Source organism: Diceros bicornis, chromosome 32 (genome assembly GCF_020826845.1).
Source record: "Diceros bicornis minor isolate mBicDic1 chromosome 32, mDicBic1.mat.cur, whole genome shotgun sequence".
NCBI classification, from domain to species: domain Eukaryota; kingdom Metazoa; phylum Chordata; class Mammalia; order Perissodactyla; family Rhinocerotidae; genus Diceros; species Diceros bicornis.
In genome coordinates, this window is record NC_080771.1 from 24,310,427 (window position 1) to 24,332,058 (window position 21,632).

Sequence of the window (21,632 nt, forward strand, 5' to 3'; positions counted from 1 at the left end):
ATAAAAGAAAACATATATGAATGTGCTTTTATATCCATATAATACCTCCACAAGGATAGACAAGACACTTGTATTCTTGGTACCTCAGGGGAAGGGAAGGCTTGGGTAAGAGGTGGGGAGATGGGCAGAAAGGTGATGTGCTTTTCATTGTCCTATCTAGTTAAAAATAAAAATGAAATATATTTCTAAAGATTTTTAAAAATAAGGCCACATCTTGTCCTGGGACAAAATGATATAGAATATTCAACAGGCAGACATATCTTAGTGAAGTGACTGGTCTTATTGAGAACCAAAGAATTCTGTGGCATCTAAGCAGAAGAGACCCATCAAGGGAAGACTTTAGACTAACCTTGAGCTTCTCCACAATAACGCTCAATGCCAGATGACAACGGAGCAATGGCTACAGAGTTTTGAGGGAAAGAAAGGATGACCCCAAAATTTTATAACCAGCCAAATTGTCCCTTGAGTCTGAAGGTAACAGGCAGACACTCTCAGAATGCGAGGAATCAGTGAATACAGCACTCATGCACCCTTGTTGAAAAACCAACTTGCCAATGAAATAAAACCATTCATGAGAAGAACCAAATAAGGCACTCGGGAATGAAAACAACTGTGAGGAAAAGACTGGTAGGAAACACTGAGTCCGTTTAACTATAGAACTGAGCCTAAACAACTTTGACGGTTATGATTTCAGAACAGAATGTTTTAAACCTCAGCTTTTTAAAATTAGCACTATAGCCAATAAAAACTTGGATGTGTGTGGGAAGCATAGGTGCTATTCCATCGCCTTTTACAGCTGAGTGTCAGTGGCTCAAGTTGAAACTGCTTAATATTGAACTGTCTTTTCTCTTGATTTTAAAGGGATAATAGTAATAATTGGCATCTATATACCATACACTATGTGCCAGGCACTGCTCTGAATACGTCTGAACTCATTTCATCCTCTTAAAAAGAGGTCGGTACTATTAGTGCCCCTGTTTTACAGTTGGAGAAACTGAAGGCTAGGAAGGCCGAGCAACTTTGCCCAAGTTCATAGAGCTAGTAACTGGCAGAGCCAGGATTTGAACCCAAGCAGCCTGGTTCCAGAGTCCATGATCTTAGGATTAACATCTTTTGTATAAGAAAATTTATTTCAGGTTTGTTTTAGAAGAAATTCAAGCATGATTTTTTTAATAATATAGTCCAATTCCATTTTTGTGAATTTTTATTTATCCATCCGTCCTGTCTGGACTAATGTTTACCAAATGTGAACTCTGAAAAATAATATATGGTGAAATTTTCAATGAGTTTCTAATTTCTCCTTTGTGCTTTTGTATATAATGTAAAATGCTGTGGATATGCATCATTTCCACAGAACAACAAAGTCATTCCCCTGGAAAAAAATTGTTTAATTCGATCTTCATAGATATTAAACACCAAGCACTGTGACATCAGTGCCACAGATGCCATGGTCTACAAAAATGGGTTCTAAATTGTGTCCAGCCACCTGCGCCAAGTGGTCAGCTAGGCTCTCAGATGGGATTAGCCACCCGAAGAGTCATTACCCTCTCTGACTCTTGAATCAGGTGACTGGCTTTATCAACTGAAACCATCTAATCACGTCACTGAAGTGCACAAATACCTGACCCTTAAAACTCAGTGCAGAGAGAATCTGTAAACTGATTCATTCCTGTATGCATTCCTCCCAACTGCCCTGGGCCCTTTCTGCAAAACCAGGAGGTGGCATTCATGCCGATTAAATGTGGGAAATGAGCAATTCCTAAAAAAGCCAACTCGTAGCCAGGCTTTCTATGGGAAGGTGTTACTGTGGCCTCAGCATCAAGGAACACATGGGGATTTGAATCAAAAAGAGAAAAGAACAAACAAAATCTACCGAACAAACTCTGTACAGCTCTGGAGTGCCATTTGAAGTTGAATAGGAAACCTCGGAATGTGGATAACACTATGCTTAAGAGTTAGCGTCGCAGACATTAGAAAAGAAATTAAATTACCTAATCCATCCCTTTCTGGGTCACTCTCTTCACAACCCCACCTCCAGTGCTTTAGAAAGCCTTTTTAAACATTTCTTAAGCAAAGAACTTTCCCCACCTGTCTAGGAAGAGCATTTTACCATCTAATTTATTTTTGGTTAAGAATATTTTATAATAGTTATCCATTATAGATTTTCCCTTTTACAACTCCTCAGTCCTTATAACCTCATAATGCTTATCAAAATCTCTTCCTTCGAATAATTCCTTTCCAGATTTTCCTTGCTTTCATTTTCAACTAATAAAATATATGTGTATGCATATATATAAATATCTATAGATATCGATAAATATGGATAGATATACATATTAATATAGATGTACTAGCTGTTTAATTATGTATAATTCTAAATACATAATTATGGATAAATAAAGTGTGGATATGTATATATTTCATACTAATCTGTATGTGTGTATGTGTGTATCTGTATGTGTGTATGTACATAAATACATATAAATAACTTTGGTTGTCCTGTTTCCTGTATCAGGTTGGAGACACATAGTACAAAGGTTGGTAATTCCCCATTATCTTGTTTGTAGCCTATTAAACTGGAGATTGGAGGAGAAAAAAACCTGCTGGTCAAGTTTGACCCTTCCTACAGAAATGATTTAAACAACTGGGTGGCAGAAGAAATTCTAGCAATCAAGTACATGGAGCACCCCCAGGTAGACAGCCTGAACCTGCGTGGAGAAGTGCATTACCCCAACCTCAGCTTTGAGACCATGGAGCTGGATTTTGGCTGTATCCTGAACGATACTGAGGTCATCCGGTACATTACAATGACCAACTGCAGCCCCTTGGTTGTGAAGTTCCGCTGGTTCTTCCTCGTGGATGACAAGGAAAATCAGATAAGGTACCACCATCAGATGGCTCTGGCAACCCCACAGAGCTCCTCTCTGCTCTTCATTTTTTTGTGTGTGAGGAAGATCAGCCCTGAGGTGACATCCGATGCCAATCCCCCTCTTTTTGCTGAGGAAGATTGGCTCTGGGCTGACATCCGTGCCCATCTTCCTCCACTTTATATGGGACGCCGCCACAGCATGGCTTAACAAGCAGTGCGTCGGTGCGCACCCGACATCCGAACCCATGAACCCCGGGCCGCCGCAGCAGAGCATGGGCACTTAACTGCTTGCGCCACCAGGCCGGCCCCTCTCTGCTCTTCGTTTGTTTTCACGTTGGGCTTTGCACTGGGTTTCCTGTATTCTGTGTACTGGTTTTTCATGAATACTTTCAGTTCTGACAACTAATTATTGACAGAAGTAACAAGGAGCCTAAAATCATGGTCTATCCTAGATTTCCAAACAAGAAAGGCAGATAAAACATCTTTACAAGCACCAATCCATAAGCCTGCTTTAATTTGAATCTAGTGGTTGGATCATTAGAAATTTGTCACTAAAAAAGAAAGTCTTTGTAGAGTTTTCTTAATAAGCATTTCATACCCAAAGTGTGAATGGCATAGGACAATACACACTGAGTGTGTGCAGCACTGAGCTCCGTGTTGCCTGTTCTGCATGTTTCAGTGGGATCCATTCTGGCCCAGAGATGTATATATACAGACATACGTGTATATATGTACGTACAAAATAGTGGGAGGCGGTGAGTGCCAAAAGGGAAAAGCTGCATTCACAATATTTGTGTTTACAGGTGTCTTTCCTGTTCAATTAAATTTAAATTCAATTAGAAGCTAAATCCAAACTTAATTTGGAAAACATTCCTTTAAAAAAATAAATAAACAGCCTGTTTTAGTCAGGCCCCAGCAACATCTTCATCTGGGTCAAAAGCCTCGGTGACCAGAATGAATGGGCTTCTGCATACTTACTTATTGGATGTTTTGACAGCTCAGTTTTCAGCACCTAAATGTTGAGTGGCCATTCTTACCTGAGGAAGCCTCGTGTTGTTTCCTTGGCTTGTCGTGATTCCTGTACACGATCCTCATCTCGTATATGACAGCCACCCTTTCCTTTCCGCGCTTGTTACCACGGTAACAACGGCTTGCTCTGGATGTCTTCCGTAGACATCTAAGGATGACCCAGCATAGCACTGAAGCTGGGCCTGGGCCTGAGCCATGGAGCTTGCTCATTAGGGGCCCAGGACTGTTAAGGTTTGGGATGAAATTCTGGAGATGGTGAACATTTAAAATAATTATGGAAAAATCAGCCAAGCTGCTCTGCTGAGCTTCGAATACCAGATTCTGCGAAGTTATTCTGATGTAGCACAGCTAAATGAGTTTACTCCGTCTGGGAACAAGGGACATGCTTTATTTATTTTTTATTTTTGAGAGGCCATTTCCATAATTAAATTATTGACATTTTTAAAATGTACTTGGCCAGTACCGGAGATGATACACTTAATTTTTCTTTGGTTTAAGCATTTATTTAACCATTTTTTTCCTTTCGCAAGTATCTTCCTATATCTTGATATTGAGCCTCTGCTTATAATTCATTCATTCATTCATTCATTCATTCAGAAAACATTCAGTAAGTGACTCATGTGCACCAGATAATGTATGAGGCGTCAGGATACAGAAGTGAATGAGACATGGTTCTTGGCCAGAGGCTGCTGGGGAAGCAGATGTGTAAACCACAGTGGACACATGATAATGCCGGGCTCTGAGGAAGGATAGAGCAGGGATGACTGCTCGGAGGGGTCGGAGAAGGCTGCACGGAGAAGCACAGCTAAATCTTCCAGACAGAGAAGCAGGGAAACATTCTCGGTAAGAGGAATAGCATGTATGTGTTAGTTAGGATTCATGGATTCTGTTGCAAGTGACAGTAAACCTGACCCTAAGCAAAAAGAAAAAGGAAAGCACATTCACTGGTCCCCACAGTTCAAAAGTCCAGATTCATTCTGGCTTCTGGCCTGGCTTAAAGCAAAGACTCAAACAATGTCCCAGAGGCCTGAGTCTGTGTCTCAGCTCTGCTCTTTCATGTGTTAGCTGAGTTCTCAGATCAGCTTTTCTCCCATGGTCCCCAAATAGCTGCCAGCACTCCTGGGGCCACGTCCTTGCAGATTCTGAGCTGTTGGAAAGGAACATGAGCCTTTGTTCCAGAACTTCCATGAGATTGACTCTGACTACATTTCCTGTCCTCTCCTAACTGGTCACTCTCAGGGGAGGGCAAAGCACTGATCAGCCTTGGCCTGGCCACATGCCCCGCACCAAGGGCTGCAATGGTGACCTCAGAACCACATGGACTGAAGGAGGTGAGAGAGGGCAGATCTCCGGACAAAAACTGACATATAAGAGAATGAAGGCTGGAGAGACAAATGACACGCACGTTCCAGTGTCGTCAGAGGGAACGTCAGCACGGCCACAGCGCAGACTTCACTAGTGGGGGAGAAGTCAGGGGAGACGAGTCTGGGGAGGTAGATTGGCAGTAGTGCATGAGAGGCCTGGTATTCCATGATAAGGAGTTCAGACTCTTTCTTGGAGGCGGTAGTGAGATTTGTAATCAAGCGAGTGACAGGTTTTTTCAGAAAGATAAATCTTAGCAGCATTCAGCACAGTTGCCCAATCCCTCCTTCCCAAAACACGTTCCTTTCTTGCTTGAATAACACCAGACACTCCTGCTTTTCCTCTCATCCCCTCGACTGACTACTCCTTCTCAGCTCTCGGCCAGCAACAACTCCACTGGAGTAGGAGGAGCAGGGTTAGCAGGGTTCCCTCCTGGGCCCTCTGTTCTTCCCGGCAATTGCAGCCATGCCACAGCTTCAGTTAGCCCCTGTTGCTGAGGCTTCCGAATGTGTCTCTCCACCCAGACCCCTCTGCTGAGTTCCAAGTACATCACCTTCTTTTTTTTTTTTTGCAGGGTAAGATTCGCCCTAAGCTAACATCTGTTGCCAATCTTCCTCCTTTTTTTCTTCCTTTTCCTCCGCCAAAGCCCCAGTACATAGTTGTGTATAGTTGTAAGCTCTTCTGATTCTTCTGTGTGAGCCGCTGCCACAGCATGGCTACTGACAGACGAGTGGTGTGGTTCTGCACCCAGGAACAAAACCCTGGCTGCCAAAGCGGAGAGCGCAGAACTTTAACTGCTAGGCCATCAGGGCTGGCTCCGCGTCACCTTCTTGGTGTCTCCTCTTGGATGTCTCCCAGGTGACTCATGTCCAACATGCCCCGCATTAAACTCGGGCTCTCCCCCTGCCCCTCTCACCTCTCCTCCAGGGCCCTCGTCCCAGTAAATGACATCACTGTCCTGGGAGACATCCAGATTCCTTCCTCTCCCTAACCCCCCACTCCATCAAATCCGTAGCCAAGTTCTACTAACTCCGCCTTCTAAAAACCTCTCATTCCCATTTCCGCTGTTGTTACCCTAGTTCAAGTCACCATCACCTCTTGCCTGGACCCTTGTGACAGCCCCTAACTGGTCTCTGCTTCCACTCATGTGCCACAGGTCCGTCATCCACTCAGTAGCCAAGTGACAGGCATGGCACTGCCCCAGTTTTCAGCTTTTAATGACACTCGTGCTTCTTAGGATAAAATACGAAAGACTTCCTGTGTTCTGCTTGGCAGGTGTGGGTCCCTGCGTTCTTCCCAGTTTCTTCTCACTTCCCTCTCCCCTCGCCACTCGGACCTTCTTTCTGTTTACCGACCACGCCAGCCTCTTGCCTGCCTGGTGCCCTTCCTGTCTAACTGCACTCTCTCTGCTCAAGCTCTCCCCACTCCTCACCTAGCAGCCCCTGCTCCCTCATCAAGTGTCAGCTTAAATGTCCTTCCCCAGGGAAGCCTTCCCCGAGACGCTTCCCTAGATGAGAGCCCCTGTCATCAGCACTGGTAGCCCATCTCCGTGGGGACTCCTCGCACCTGTACTTATGGCTCAGTCCAACTTCCCAGCTGGCTCTTAATCCCCTTGAGGCCAGGGAGCATGTCTTTCCTGTTGCCTCTGCATCCCAGTGCCCAGCACGGTCTTTAGCACGGAGTTAGTCCTAAAGGGTATTGTTTAATCAGTCAGCTGCTCCCCCTGCTTCCACTGCTGTCTGTACGGAGAGGAGAATCGTTTCATAACTGGTTTAAGAGTCTTTTCTGTCAGCTTCCTGGCACCTCCCAAACGGAAAGGTTCAGGACATAAATGTCACCTTGAGTAGCAAAAAAAAAAAATGCCACTTGCCCTCCAGATAGGCTCTGTCAACGGGGGCCATCTGAAAAACATAAGCCACTCATTGGCTAAAGGACACTTTTATGAGATATACCAACACTAACCTTTCTTTTCCAATTAGAATTCTTCTAAGCCTTACTGTTAGTAAAAGAAACAAAAGCATAAAAGAGGGTTTTCCTTTTCTTTTATTAGGCGGAGTATGAGGATGCCTAGACACTGTCAGCATTCCTGCCTGTCACAGCACACGTACATCTACTGTGTGTGTGCACGTGTGTGTGTGCACGTGTGTGATTTTGTAGGCAATTCTGACTCATACATTTAAAGCATCTCTCTTGTTTGAGCATATATATTCTTTCCAAGTTGGCCGTCACGTCACATATAAGAACAAAGAGAGACGTGAAATGGTCAAACATGCTAAAGAAGCACTCCGCAAGAGGAAAAGCCAGTCATCAGCTTAGGAACATGCTCATCCATGTGAGTTCATGTGTATGACAGGCTTTAGACTGACTTTGGTAGATGACAGTCTGTGCTGCCCACACATACACATATAATGTGGAAGCCGGGATGAAATATGAGGGCTGAGTATGCACGCAGGCATAGCCAGCACTGCAGGGACGTGCCTTTTATTGGGTCTGTCTCTTCAGCCTGACTGCTCAGCTGGATGAGAACATGATGCTTCACGGCATCTGGGTGAAAGAGGAGCCCAGGGAAGCCCACACTTGAAGCAGCCTTTACTTCTAAGACGCCAGAGAGAGCCAACACGGACCCTCGCTCAGCTCGCGTCTCTGCCCAGGCTCAGAGCAGCAAAGCTGAGGCGATGCTAGAACTTAGAACACGTGTGCCGAGCGGTCTCCGAGGACAGCTTTGCCTTTTCATTTCCAAATCAGATTATAAATAAATTGAATACGAGGGCCTAAGAGAGCCCACTCCTGCAGCAAAGGAACATGTATTGTTCTCACATTGATTTTTCTGTGATAAGTGTCAGTTGTTCAATATTGTGATTGGAAGAGAAGGGTGGAAGGGATGGAGGAGGGGGTGGAGGAAGCCTTATTTTCTGGATGCTTCCATCTATCTCTTCGTCATCCCTCAATTTCTGTTGCCTTGAAAGTGGAACTTTTCTAAGATAGACTTTTCTAAGATATATTAGTGGTAGTTGAGGTTTCAGGCTGTGGAATCGGACATAGCTGATTAAAATCAGGCTCTGTCCTCCTGGCCATGTGACCTGTACCCTGGCTTACTCACCTGTAAGATGGGGATAATGGAGAATCCTAGAAGAGTTGTTATGAGGATTAAATGAGATATGTCTATAAAATGCCTATGTCTGCAAGATATGAAAGAAAATCTGAAATTGGTGGCTGTTTTCAGGTTCTTGTAGGGTCCCTTCCTCTCCTTCATTCCTCCGTATTAAGTGCTGCTAAGCGAAGCACTCCCAGGATCCTAAAGTGTTGGAGCTATAGGGTCCTTAGACACTGAGATGATGGACCCAGACCCCTTTTCCTTCTGACAAAGGGTAGAAAATCCTTTTCCTGCACCAAGCCACATTCATCAAGGCTGAAGCCAGGCCTTAGCAGGTCACGGCCCGTGTGTGGTCAGGAAAGCCGTGCCCACAGTGCCTCCCTGTCCTCCCCACCACTCCTCCCTGCAGCCAGGCACACCCAGATCCATGATCAAGGGCAGGCCCTTGCTTTGCCTAAGGGCCCAACCAAGAAAATAAAAATGTGTAAGGGGACACATGGTTTTTTATTTTTCTTTCAAAATAAAAATAGCTTTATTGAATCCAATGGGGCAAGCACTGGGTATCCTTACACCCCAGTGTCCCGGGCTGCTCAGTGTGCTGGCCAAGAGCCTGGCCTCTAAGGCAGTCTCATGCTCGGCCACCTGCCCCGTGTGACCTTGGCGGGTGTCTGAGCCTCCCTGAGCTTTGGCTTCCTCATCTGAAATGAGAGGAATGATAATGGCGCCTCCCACATTCGGAAGTGGTGAAGACCGAATCAGCCCCTACCTGCAGAGCTCTTGAAACTGTGCCTATCACATAATACATGCTCAGTAAATGCCAGCTGTCATAGCCATTCCTTTATCGAGGACGCTGAGTGGATCAGTACCCCTGTCATCCTAACCCTGGGCTATGTTTGAGAAGCGGTATCCCAGAGGCAGCTTTGAGACTTTGTCTCCTGAAATCAGTCTGAAGCCATTTCAGGACACGTGGAGACCCCACAGGGTCTGGGCCGCAGGTGTCTGTCGCTGTCCATAAATATCCTCCTCTCTTCCCCACAGGCCCTGCACCTCTCTGAACCCTTTAAGCTTCTGCACTCATGTTTTTTCTTTTCCTTGCAGAGCAGTTTGGATAAGAGAAAAAAGCAAACATGGAGCCCTGAGGCTAGAGGGAAAGTAGCTCTGATGAGGGAGCAAAAGGGGTCAAAAAGAGGAAACAGACGTGGCCACTGCTGGCCTTGGGCAAACTGCCACATCCAGCTCTTCTGCCCCTCCCGCCCCCTTTCTTTCCTGACTCCCCCCTCCTGTGTCTGAGCTAGAAGGACAATTTCACAGCGCGAAGAATGAACCCAGTGCAGATGGGGGCTAGCCCCCTCCCTCATAAACTGGCAAGAGGTAGACAGCACTCCCAAAGGATTAATCTAGGTGAGATTAAGAAGGGGAGCCCTGGGCCCAAAGGGACGAGGGGCGAGAGTCTTAACCAGAACCTCTGTGGCCTCCCTCACCAGCTCAGAGTGTTACACGACCTGCTGTTCTGAGGCGTGTGTGGCTGAAGGTTGAGCGGCAGGTGACCTAAGACTATTCCCTTAGCAGCAGGGCAGAAGTACTAGGGGTTAGGACTTCAACATATGTATTTCAAGGGGAAACGGTTCAGCCCATAACAATCTTCAATGAAAAAAAGTTAAAATCAGTAAAGATATGAGTAAACATTTGAAGAGTGAAAAGGCCACAGTAGCAGAAGCCCATGAGTCAGGGAGAGAGGTAGCGATATGACTGGAAAATTCTACAGGGCTGGGTCAGGTAGGGCCTTCTAGGCCTTGCTGAGGAGGTTGATTTTTTTTCAAAACGTAGTGAAGAGCCATGGGAGGGTTTTAAGTAAGAGAGTGACATAAGCTACCGTAAACCAGAGTCAGCAGAAACAACTATCCTTAGACTAACAGAAACCACAAGAGGTCATTATCAACAGACCCATTAAAAGAACAGACTCATTAAAGGAACTTCTACTGGATATACTTAAGGAAGAAGGAAAATTATCCCAGACATAATGTCTGAGATGCAAGAAGGATTTCTGAACTAACAAAATGGTACATTACAGGTAAATTTAAACTACCATTAACTATAAAATAATAACAATAATATATAATCTGTAGGATTAAAATAATATCAATATAGGACTAAAATACTATTCAGGACAGAAGGGGAAAAATTAGAGTTAAAGATTTTAAGGTCCTTGAGTTGCTCGAGAAGAGGGAAAAGGTAAATTTTAGACATTGATATGTTTAACTAAAGAAAAGAAGTAAAAGTACATAATTAGAAGAGGAAAAAAATTAAGTGAAGGGGAAAAATATAATCAATCCAAAGTAAATCAAAAAGTAGAGGAAGGGGTTACATGGAAAAGATACAGAGAAAGAGTTATATAAATAAAAAGTACAGAATAATGTAATAAAATAAATCCAAATATATTTATAATTGAACTCAAGGTAAATAAAACTAGCTAAGAAAAAGATTGTACTTCTGGATTTTATTCATAATTATGCTATTTTTAAAAGACACACCTAAAATAAGGACACAGTAATGTAAAAGGGTGGGGAAAGATATAACAGACAAGTTCTAAGGGAGTTCTGGGGAAGCTATGCAATATCAGATAAAATAGACTTAAAAACAAAAAGGCATTACTGGAAATCAAGAAGGTTACTAGGTCATTTAAAAAGTTCAGTTCACCAGAAAGATATAATTATTCCAAACTCTATGCATCTAAAAACATAACTTCAGAATACATAAAGCAAATACAGGACCACAAGCAGAAATAGATAAATCTACTACCTTTAATAACACTCTCTCAAGCAGGCAAAAAAATCAGCAAGACTATATAGCTTGTTCTGTCCAATACAGTAGCCACAAACCTCATGTAGCTATTTAAATGTAAATTTTTTGAAATTAAACATGCAGTTCCTTAGTCACACTAGCCACATTTCAAGTGCTTGATAAGCACATGTTGCTAATGTCTACTGTATTGAACAGCACGGATATAGAACATTTTCATCAATACAGAAAGTTCTATTGGACAGCGCTACTGCAGACAGTTTGCACACAACAGGCTTGATATAATTGATATATGTAGAACACTGCACTAAGAAAAAACAATCTTCCAGCTCTATGAAATATTTATGAAAAATTACCATATGCTAGGGCTTAAAGCAAATCTCAACAAATCTGTTGTTATAAATCAATAACAAATAGATATTTAAAAACGAACAAGTAAACAAAAACATAGGCTTAGATGTTTTAAAGTACACCTGAAATTTATACAATGTTATAAACCAATGTTACAGCAATAAACAAAAAATTTAAAAAAAAAATACACTTCTGAATAACCTATGGGTGAAAAAAATCACAATGAAAATTAGAAAATACTTAGATTGAATGATGAGGAAAATAAACTAGTCGTGATGAAGCCAAAGTGTACTTAAATGAAAATTTGTAGCCTTAAATCAGTGGTTCTCAACTGAAGGCGATTTTGACTCCCAGGGGATATTTGACAATGTCTGGAGATTTTTTAATTATTATTATTATTATTATTATCACAGTTGGGGGGAGCTACTGGCATCTGGTGGGTAGAGGCCAGGGATGCTGCTAAATATTTTTTAATACACAAGACAGCCGCCAACAACAAAGAATTATCTGGTTCAAAATGTCAATAGTACTGCCATGCAAAAACCCTACCTTAGATGCTTATGTGATCAAAGAAGAGATGCTGAAAATTGAGTTAAACATTCACAACATTAAAAGTTGGGTAAATAAATAAATAAAGCAAGCCAAAGAGGGCCAGCCCTGGTGGCCTAGTGGTTAAGTTTGGTGTGCTCCACTTTGGCGGTCCAGGTTCAGTTCCTGGGCACAGACCTACACCACTTGTCTGTCAGTGGCCATGCTGTAGTGGCAGCTTACATACCAAAAAAAAAAGGAAGATTGGCAGCAGATGTTAGCTTAGGGCGAATCTTCCTCAGCAAAAAAATAAATAAAAATAAAAAAATAAAGCCAAAGAGAGTAGACAGAAGGAAATGCTGAATATATGACCAGAAATTAAGGAAAGGGAAAATTAACATAAAATACAAAGAATCAACAAAGCCAGGAGTTGGCTATTTGAAGAGACTAATAAAATTGACAAGTTCACGTAAGACTGACCAAGAAAAAAAAGACATAACCTTTATTAGGAATAAAAAAGTGACATAACTATAGTTGCAGCACATATTAAAAAGATGAGACTTTTATGAACAACTTTATGGTAAAAATTTGAGAACTTGGACAAAAGGGACAAATTCTTAGAAAAATACAATTTAGCAAAACTGACTCAAAAAAAAAAAAAACAAATCCAAATGGTCTTATAATCAATCATTGAAGAAGTTGAATAGTTTCAAATCTTTCTATAATAAATCACTAAGTCCTGATAGATAAAGGCAAATTCTTCCACACACTAAAAGAACAAATAATTCCAAATTTATACAATACTTTTAGAGAAAAATAAAAGAGAAAATATTACCCAACTCATTTTGTGAAACTAATTTAATCTTCATACCAAAACCCATTAAGCCAAGTCAGAGACATAAATATTTCAGGTCATTCTCACTCATTAATTCAAAAATATAAATGTAAAATATCCACCAAGATACTAGCAAACTGAATTCAGCAAAGGATAAAAAGATAGGATATCATTACCAAGTTGAATTTATTCCTAGAATGTAAAGTTGGTTCAACATTAGAAAATCTAATAATTTAATATACCACATTACCACAGTAAAGAAGAAAAACCATATGATCATCTCAATGGATTAAGGAAAAACCATTCAATAAAACTAAACAATTGTTCATGGGAAAATTTCTTAATCTGATCAAGGATAACTTGAGAAAACGATAAAATGCTAAAATAATTTCCTTTAAAATCAAAAACAAGACAAAGTTGCATTTCTATTCAACGATTTGCTAAAGATCCTAGCCAATGCAGGAAGATACGAAAATAAATAAAACAGACTAGATTTGGAAAGGATGAAATAAAACTGTCGTTATGATTATCTACATAGAAAACTCAAAATAATCTACAGGCAAATTACTAGAATTAGAAAAAGAATTTAGTCAGGATGATGGTTGGATATAAGTTATACAAGCCAATTGTATTTTTATATAGCAGCAACAAATAGAAAATAGAATGCAATAAAAATGTGCTTAGGGGGCCCAGCCCCGTGGCTTAGTGGTTAAGTGCGCACGCTCTGCTACTGGCAGCCCGGGTTCGGATCCCAGGTGCGCACAGACGCACCGCTTGTCCGGCCATGCTGAGGCCGTGTCCCACATACAGGAACTAGAAGGATGTGCAGCTATGACATACAACTATCTACTGGGGCTTTGGGGAAAAAAAAGGAGGAGGATTGGCAATAGATGTTAACTCAGAGCTGGTCTTCCTCAAAAACAATATATATATATATAAGAGACTCGATTTAGTAAAGATGTCATTTCTCCCCAGAATGGTCTATAGCTTCAATGCAATTCCAATTAAAATCCCAACAGGTTGATCCTAAAACTTATATGAAGAGCAAAGGGATGAGACTAGCTAAGCCCCTCCAAACAAGGAGGTCTTCCTCTACCAGATATCGCTTTATTATAAAAATATAATAATGTTATAAGTGTGGTATTGGTGCACAGATAGACTAAAGGAACAGAGTGGAGTCCAGAAACAGACCCATACATGTATGGAAACATAACAGAGTTGAAATTGTAAAACAAAGGAGAAGGGATGGCCTATTCAGTAAATGATCCAGGGACAATCTGTTATCTATAGAGAAAAAAGTAAAAATGGATCCCTAAACTCACAGTATACAAAAAAATAATTCCATATGGGTTAAAAATACAAGCGTGAAAGTCAATTTTTTAAATTTGAAGAAAATGTAGGATAATGTCATGATGATCTCTGAATAAGGAAGAATTTCTTAAGTAAAATACAAAAAGCACAAAACCATAATGAAACTATTCATAGTTTCTGCATCAAATTTGAGAACTTTTATTCATGAAAAGACACCATAAAAAGAATTTAAAAACAAGTCACAAACTGAAAGAAGTTTGTAGCACGTGTATGAACTTCAAATTATTAGTGTATATAATATATAGAGTATGCCTTTGAAGGAAAAAACATAATTCAATTTAAAAATGGGAGAAAATGAGCAGTTATTTTCTATCCTCTTTCCACAGAAGAGGAAATATGAATGGCCAATAAAGATATAAATAGATGGTCCACCTCATTAGTAATCTTGAAAATGGAAATTCAAACAACAGGGATCTCGAGTCAAGATGGCAGGGTAAGCAGACTCGGAACTCACCTCCTCCCGTGGACACAGCCAATTTACAACTACTCGTGGAAAAATTACCCCTGAGACAGAACTGAAAACTGGATAAGAGGAACTCCTGCAACAACGGACAATCCTAACTGAGATGGAAGAGGCAGAGACTTCCTTCTGGAGAGAAAAACACCGCCTTCACAAGCCACCAGCATCACGGCCGCAGGGAGCAGCTCACAGGTACGCAGCCTCCCTGGAGGCGCGAGGCCCTGAGCCGGGAGCGCCCCCGCTGTGGGCATTTTGTGGACCCAGCACAATCGAGACCAGTGGCATAATATCTGACTTTGTCTGCTACTAAAACATTGGGGAGTACCCCCAGAAAACCCGGTTCACAAAGAAACTAAAACCGGCTCTTAAAGGGCCCACACGCAAACTCATCCGTTGCAGAAAGCATCCTAAAATCACCAGAAAGAAAGGTGCACAGTGCTGTGGTGAAAAGAAACTCACCTAATAGGCCCTGAGTGCATCTCGGTGAGGGGTGAGACCTCTCCAGGGACTGGGACATTGGCGGCGGCCATTGTTGTGGCCTGGTGTGGGCATGCTGACACAGACGCCATTGGAGTTCTCCCTGAGGCCTGCTAGCCCAGGGTCTGCCCCACCCGCTAGAGCACCGATTTAATCCAGCTCAGCCAGGGCCGGCAGCCAACCCTAGAGACTGGCCCCACCCAACAACAAGCCCTCAGGCAACCTGTGAGCCTCCATAGATTGGTGACTGGATTCTCTGCAGCCTGGCAACTGAGCCGACTTGAGCGGGACAGGGTGTGCACAAGGAGTGGGTGGAGAGTGTGGGGCTGTGGCGGAGTGTGTGGGGCTCCCGCCGTGGAGAGACTGGGTCCGCTTGGGGAGGTCGGGGCGTGCACACGGGGCAGGACTGTGTTGACTGTGTGTGTGGACCTGTGGGCGGCAGGGCTTGTCAGCTGCAGAAGACTTGTGCTTCTCAAAGACCCACATAGGGGGTTTGCCTCACCTTCCAAAGCCTGAAACAATTGGGTGCTCCTGTGCCTGAGGCCAGCCCCACCCAGCTGCAATCCTCAGAGAGCTGACAAAAGACCTAATAGGCTAGAGGCTTACAGCAATTGTAAGGCCCTGAGCCTAACAACCTGCCATGCTGGGGGCCTACTCAGTTAAAAGAAATACTGCAACACAAATGTGGTATTAGAACTTGCAGCCAACTGTGCTGGGGCTCCCTACACCTGATAAAGAGACTGAAGGGCCCACAACAATTACAAGCAGCTGAGCATTACAACAGCTGGCCAGGAGCATAACTTGGCCTCCCTGGATGCCTACAGGGAGAGCAAACAGGCCACAACAGAAGGACACACGTAGCCCACATAGGGGTCACCCCTAGAACATTGAGAACTGAGGGAAGCACACTGGAAGCCTCCTAAGACATCACTTACATAAGGTCACCTATCCAAGAGCAGGAGACGTAGCTGACCTACCTAATACGTAGACACAAGCACAGGTAAAGAGGCAAAATGAGGAGGCAAAAGAATACATTCCAAGTAAGGGAACAGGACAAAACCCCAGAAAAGGAACTAAGTGAAACAGAAATGAGCAACCTACCCGACAGAGAGTTCAAACTAAGAGTGTTAAGGATGCTCACTGATCTGGGGAGAAGAATAGATGAACTCAGTGAGAATGTCAACAAAGAAATGGAAGATATAAAAAAGAACCAATCAGAAATGAAGAATACAATACTGGAAATGAAAAATTCATTAGAGGGACTCAAAAGCAGAGTAGAGGATACAGAAGAACGGATCTGTGAGCTGGACGAAAGACTAGAAGAAATTACCCAAGGTGAACAGGTAAAAGAGAAAAGAATTAAAAAGAGTGAGGACAGTCTAAGGGACCTCTGGGACAACATCAAGCACACTAACATCCGTGTTATAGATGTCCTGGAAGGAGAAGAGCGAGACAAGGGAGCAGAGAATCTATTTCAAGAAATAATAGATGAAAACTTCCCTAACCTAAGAAAGGAAACAGATATCCAGGTACAGGAAGCACAGAGAGCCCCAAACAAGATAAACCCAAAGAGGCCCACACCAAGACACATCATAATCAAAATGTCCAGAATTAAAGGTAAAGAGAGAATCCTAAAAGCCGCAAGAGAATGTGAAGTTACATACAAAGGAAACCCCATAAGGCTATCAGCTGACTTCTCAGCAGAAACCTTACAGGCTAGAAGAGAAAGGCACGATATATTTAAAGTGCTAAAAGGAAAAAACTTACAGCCAAGAATACTCTACCCAGCAAGGTTATCATTCAAAATGGAAGGAGAGATCAAAATTTTCCCAGACAAGCAAAAATTAAAGGAGTTTGTCACCAAGAAACCAGTGCTACAAGAAATGTTAAAGGGACTTATTTAAGGGGAATTGAGAAGACCACAAATAGGAAAAATTATCTATTTCCATGATAAGAACGTAAGGGATACAAATGCACAAAAAAGAGGTTAGATATGATATCAAAAACATAAAAGTAGGGAGGAGGGGAGTTAAAGAGTACAGCTTTCAGAAAGAGGTCAAACTAAAGTGACCATCAATTCTGTATAGAAGAAGAAAGGAACAGAGAAGGACTAATAAAACACTGAGAAAAAAAAAAGTTAAATAATGGCAGTAAGTGCATACTTATCAATAGCTACTTTAAACGTCAATGGACTAAATGCTCCAATTAAAAGGCATAGGGTGGCTGACTGGATAAAAAAACAAGACCCATATATATGCTGCATACAAGAGACACACTTCAGACCTAAAGACACTCACAAACTGAAAGTGAAGGGATGGAAAAAGATAGTCCACACAAATGGCAATGAAAAGAAAGCTGGGGTAGCAGTACTCATATCAGACAAAATAGACTTTAAAACAAAAACTGTAAAAAGAGACAAAGAAGGGCATTACATAATGATCAAGGGAACAATCCAACAAGAGGATATAACACTTGTAAATATCTACGCACCCAATATAGGTGCACCTAAATATATAAAGCAATTATTAACAGACATAAAAACAGAAATAGTAACGCAATAATAGTAGGGGACTTTAACACTTCACTTACACCAACGGATAGATCATCCAAACAGAATATCAATAAGGAAACATTGGCCTTAAACGACACACTAGAACAGATGGACCTAGTAGATATATACAGAGCATTCCATCCAAAATCTGAAGAACACGTTCTTTTCAAATGCACATGGAACATTCTCCAGGATTGATCACATATTAGGCCACAAAACCAGTCTCCATAAATCTAAGAAGATTGAAATAATACCAAGCATCTTTTCTGACCACAACGGTATGAAACTAGAAATCAACTATAGGAGGAAAATCAGAAAAGGCACAAATACGTGGAGATTAAACAAAATGCTACTGAACAACGACTGGGTTAATGAAGAAATCAAAGAAGAAATCAAACAATACCTGGAGACAAATGAAAATGAAAATACGACATGTGAGAATTTATGGGATACAGCAAAAGTGGTTCTAAGAGGGAAGTTTATAGCAATACAGGCCTATCTCAACAAAGAAGAAAAATCTCAAATAAACAATCTAACAATGCACCTAAAGGAACTGGAAAAAGAAGAACAAACAAAGCCCAAAGTCAGTAGAAGAAGGGAAATAAAAATCAGAACAGAAATAAATGAAATAGAGACCAAAAAAAACAATAGAAAAAATTAATAAAACCAAGAGCTGGTTCTTTGAAAAGATCAACAAAATTGACAAACCTTTAGCTAGACTCACCAAGAAAAAAGGAGAGAAGGCACAAATAAGTAAAATCAGAAATGAAAGAGGAGAGGTTACAACAGACACCTCAGAAATACAAAAGATTATAAGAGAATACTATGAAAAGCTATATGCCAACAAATTCGACAATCTGGAAGAAATGGATAAATTCTTAGAATCATACAACCTTCCAAAACTGGATCAAGAAGAAGTAGAGAATTTGAGTAGACCAATCACCAGTAAGGAGATCGAAACAGTAATCAAAAACCTCCCCAAAAATAAAAGTCCAGGACCAGACGGCTTCCCTGGTGAATTCTACCAAACATTCAAAGAAGGCTTAATACCTATCCTTCTCAAACTCTTCCAACAAATTGAGGAGGGGGGGAAGCTCCCTAACTCATTCTACGAAGCCGACATTACCCTGATACCAAAACCAGAGAAGGACAACACACAAAAAAAAAGAAAATTACAGGCCAATATCACTGATGAACATCGATGCAAAAATCCTCAACAAAATACTAGCAAATCGCATACAATAATATGTCAAAAAGATTATACACCATGATCAAGTGGGATTTATTCCAGGTATGCAGGGATGGTTTAACATTCGCAAATCAATCAACGTAATACACCACATTAATAAAATGAAGAATAAAAATCACATGATCATCTCAATAGATGCAGAGAAAGCATTTGACAAGATACAGCATCCATTTATGATAAAAACTCTGAATAAAATGGGTATAGAAGGAAAGTACCTCAACATAATAAAGACCATATATGACAAACCCACAGCTAATATCATCCTCAATGGTGAAAAACTGAAAGCTATCCCTCTAAGAACAGGAACCAGACAAGGATGCCCACTGTCACCACTCCTATTTAACATAGTACTGGAAGTCCTAGCCAGAGCAATCAGGCAAGAGAAAGAAATAAAAGGGATCCAAGTTGGAAAGGAAGAAGTGAAACTGTCACTATTTGCAGATGACATGATTTTATATATAGAAAACCCTAAAGAATCCACCAGAAAACTTTTAGAAGTAATAAACGAATATGGTAAAGTTGCAGGATACAAAATCAACGTACAAAAATCAGTTGCATTTCTGTACACTAACAACGAAGTAGCAGAAAGAGAAATTAAGAATACCATCCCATTTACAATTGCAACAAAAAGAATAAAATACCTAGGAATAAACTTAACCAAAGAGGTGAAAGATCTGTACACTGAAAACTATAAAACATTTCTGAAAGAAATTGAAGAAGACACAAAGAAATGGAAAGATATTCCGTGCTCTTGGATTGGAAGAATTAACATAGTTAAGATGTCCATACTTCCTAAAGCCATCTATAGATTCAATGCAATCCCTATCAAAGTTCCAACAACATTTTTCACAGAAATAGAACAAAGAATCCTAAAATTTATATGGAACAACAAAAGACCCCGAATAGCTAAAGGAATCCTGAGAAAAAAGAACAAAGCTGGAGGTATCACACTCCCTGATTTCAAAATATACTACAAAGCTATAGTAACCAAAACAGCCTGGTACTGGCACAAAAACAGACACACAGATCAATGGAATAGAATCGAAAGCCCAGAAATAAACCCACACATCTATGGACAGCTAATCTTTGACAAAGGAGCCAAGAACATACAATGGGGAAAAGAAAGTCTCTTCAACAAATGGTGTTGGGAAAACTGGATAGCCACATGCAAAAAAATGAAAGTAGACCCTTACCTTACAGCATACACAAAAATTAACTCCAAATGGATTAAAGACTTGAATGTAAGACCTCAAACTGTGAAACTTCTAGAAGAAAACATAGGCAGTACGCTCTTTGACATCGGTCTTAGCAACATCTTTTCAAACACCATGTCTGACCGGGCAAGAGAAACAATAGAAAAAATAAACAAATGGGACTACATCAAACTAAAAAGCTTCTGCACAGCAAAAGAAACCATCAAGAAAACGAAAAGACAACCTAACAATTGGGAGAAGATATTTGCAAACCATACATCTGATAAGGGCTTAATCTCCAAAATATATAAAGAACTCATGCATCTCAACAACAAAAAAACTAACAACCCAATTAAAAAATGGGCAAAAGACCTGAACAGACATTTCTCCAAAGAAGATATACAGATGGCCAACACACACATGAAAAGATGTTCAAAATCACTAACTATCAGGGAAATGTAAATCAAAACTACAATGAGATATCACCTCACGCCCGTCAGAATGGCTATAATTAACAAGACAGGAAACCACATGTGTTGGAGAGGATGTGGAGAGAAGGGAACTCTCATACACTGCTGGTGGGAGTGCAAACTGGTGCAGCCACTATGGAAAACAGTATGGAGATTCCTCAAAAAATCAAGGATAGAACTGCCATATGATCCAGCTATTCCACTGTTGGGTATTTATCCAAAGAACTTGAAAACACCAATTTGTAAAGGTACATGCACCCCTGTGTTCATTGCAGCGTTATTCACAATAGCCAAGACTTGGAAGCAACCTAAGTGCCCATCAACGGACGAATGGATAAAGAAGCTGTGGTATATATACACAACGGAATACTACTCAGCCATAAGAAACGATGAAATCCAGCCATTTGTGACAACATGGATGGACATTGAGGGTATAATGCAAAGTGAAATAAGTCAGAGGGAGAAGGTCAAATACCAAATGATTTCCTTCATTAAGTAGTAGATAATAACAACAATAAACAAACACATAGGGACAGAGATTGGATTGGTGGTTACCAGAGGGGAAGTGGGGAGGGAGGAGGGTGAAAGGGATAATTCGGTACATGTGTGTGGTGATGGGTTGTAATTAGTATTTTGATGGCCAACATGATGTAATCTATGCAGAAATAGAATTATAATGATGTACACCTGAAATTTTTACAATGTTATAAACCAATGTTACTGCAATAAACAAAAAATTAAATAAATAAATAAATAAATAAAAACTGAAAGTGAAAATAGAAAAAAAAATTTTTTCTTCAAAAAAAAAAGAAATTCAAACAACAGCTAGACATCATTGCATACCCACCAGATTGGATAAAATTAAATACGACCATACCAAGTGTTGTTGAGGATGTGGACAAATGATCATACATCGCTAATGGGAGTGTAAATTGATACAGTCACTTTGGAAAGCAGTTTGTCATTCCCTGGTAGTCGATCATGGACATTCCCA

At 41.1% G+C, this 21,632-nt stretch overlaps 1 protein-coding gene across 1 annotated transcript in view; it reads left to right on the forward strand.

Annotated features, from left to right (window-relative positions):
- HYDIN (HYDIN axonemal central pair apparatus protein) overlaps positions 1–21,632 on the forward strand; it is a 336,144-nt gene that overhangs the window by 170,458 nt on the left and 144,054 nt on the right. Inside the window, 1 exon segment of the mRNA XM_058528225.1 lies at positions 2,568–2,881. Within this exon segment, the coding sequence (XP_058384208.1) occupies positions 2,568–2,881 (314 nt within the window).